This window comes from Colobus angolensis, unplaced genomic scaffold, assembly GCF_000951035.1.
Source record: "Colobus angolensis palliatus isolate OR3802 unplaced genomic scaffold, Cang.pa_1.0 Scaffold13, whole genome shotgun sequence".
Classification (NCBI taxonomy): Eukaryota; Metazoa; Chordata; class Mammalia; order Primates; family Cercopithecidae; genus Colobus; species Colobus angolensis.
In genome coordinates this window covers 24,075,916-24,077,333 of record NW_012114252.1, presented here as the reverse complement: position 1 = coordinate 24,077,333, position 1,418 = coordinate 24,075,916, and the positions used below count along the sequence as shown (strand labels likewise).

The 1,418-nt window shown below is 61.8% G+C and overlaps 1 protein-coding gene across 3 annotated transcripts in view; it reads left to right on the top strand.

The window, feature by feature from the left end:
• Window positions 1–1,418, top strand: part of GAS6 (growth arrest-specific 6) — a 33,753-nt gene that overhangs the window by 16,015 nt on the left and 16,320 nt on the right. For all 3 annotated transcript variants that reach the window (XM_011933932.1, XM_011933933.1, XM_011933934.1), the window contains one exon: window positions 170–292. In XM_011933932.1, coding sequence (XP_011789322.1) covers window positions 170–292 — 123 coding nt within the window. The remainder of the gene's footprint in view (window positions 1–169; window positions 293–1,418) is intronic.

The window sequence follows — 1,418 nt, the reverse complement described above, 5'->3', positions numbered from 1 at the left end:
GTGCCCCCCAGCCCCGGGCTCCCTCCCTGCTCCAGGGCTGGAATGTGCCCCCCAGCCCCGGGCTCCCTCCCTGCTCCAGGGCTGGGCTGTGCCCCTCTGGGATCTCTCCCTGCCCTAGACGGGGACTCTGCACCCTTGGGCTCCCCTTCAGGCCTGTGCTTGTCCCCAGATGTCAATGAATGCAGCCAGGAGAACGGAGGCTGCCTCCAGATCTGCCACAACAAGCCGGGCAGCTTCCACTGTGCCTGCCACAGCGGCTTCCAGCTCTCCTCTGACGGCAGGACCTGCCAAGGTAAGGCCCTGGGGTGAGGCCTCTCTCCTCTCCCCACCTTCTATTTTTGGTCACATCTGCTCTTCTGCAAGAGGCTGCTGCTGGCTGGGTTCCTGTGGTTCTGGACGGGATGGGGCATCCTGCAGAGACTGCACAAGCCCAGGCCAGCAGCACAGGGAGCTACTCGGCACCACATCAGGATGACTCACCCGGCATCTGAGGGCCAGAACTCAGAGGCCACACTGCTGGCTGCAGGGCCTCGTCCCGTCCCCAGGGCCTCGCAGAGCCTGGGAGTGCTCCAGGCCGTTGTGCAGTGAGCTTGTGGGTCCGAGTTCCAGGCTAGGGTCCCCGCTGCCGTCCACTCTCCCCAGTGTCCCCAGAAGCACCCCATTGTTGGTCTCCCTCTGTTCCCTAAATACAGCCCTGCCCTCCCCATTTCCCTCCGTGTTTCAGGCTGGGGTTCCCTCGGCCCAGGGCCAGAGCTGGGGAGCCCTGGGACACCCCAGAAAGTCACTGTGAATGTGCACAGCCCCGATGCTGTCCTGGGTGCTGCTCCTGACCCTGGGGCTTCGCAGGGGAAGCACCTTCCTCCTCCCTCCTGCCTTGGATCTGGACATGCCCAGGCATGTCCCTGAGAATTTCTGGCATAGTTCTTGCTGCTGCTGGCTGTCCAGGACACCAGACCGCGTGGATGGGACAGACAGTTGCTCGGGGAGAAACAGGCCCAAGAGCTGGAGAGTGAATCTGACCAGACAGGAGGGGCCACACGCTGTCCCCCGATTTCAAAAGGCAGCTGCTATTTGTGTCCACTTTGATGGTTCCCTTCCCTGACCACCCAGGAGTTAGTCCTGTGTGCAGATGACGTGATTCCCATCTTAACACATAAACCCATTTCCCCGTTCAGCTCCGCCTCCTCCTGCCTGGAGGACAGAGCCCCTCCCATCACTGCTGTATCCCTGACCTGGAAGACAGCAGCACCCCAGGTTTAAAGAGAGGTGAAGACACGGCCAATCCTGAGAGGTGATGTCTAAAGCACCTCACATGGGTCCCTGCGCCAGTCGGGCACTCCTGGCAAAGTCTGGGCTTACAGTTCCTGTCCACGGTGACAGGCATCCTGCCCTCTCCTCCTCCTCCCCATCCTCCTCCT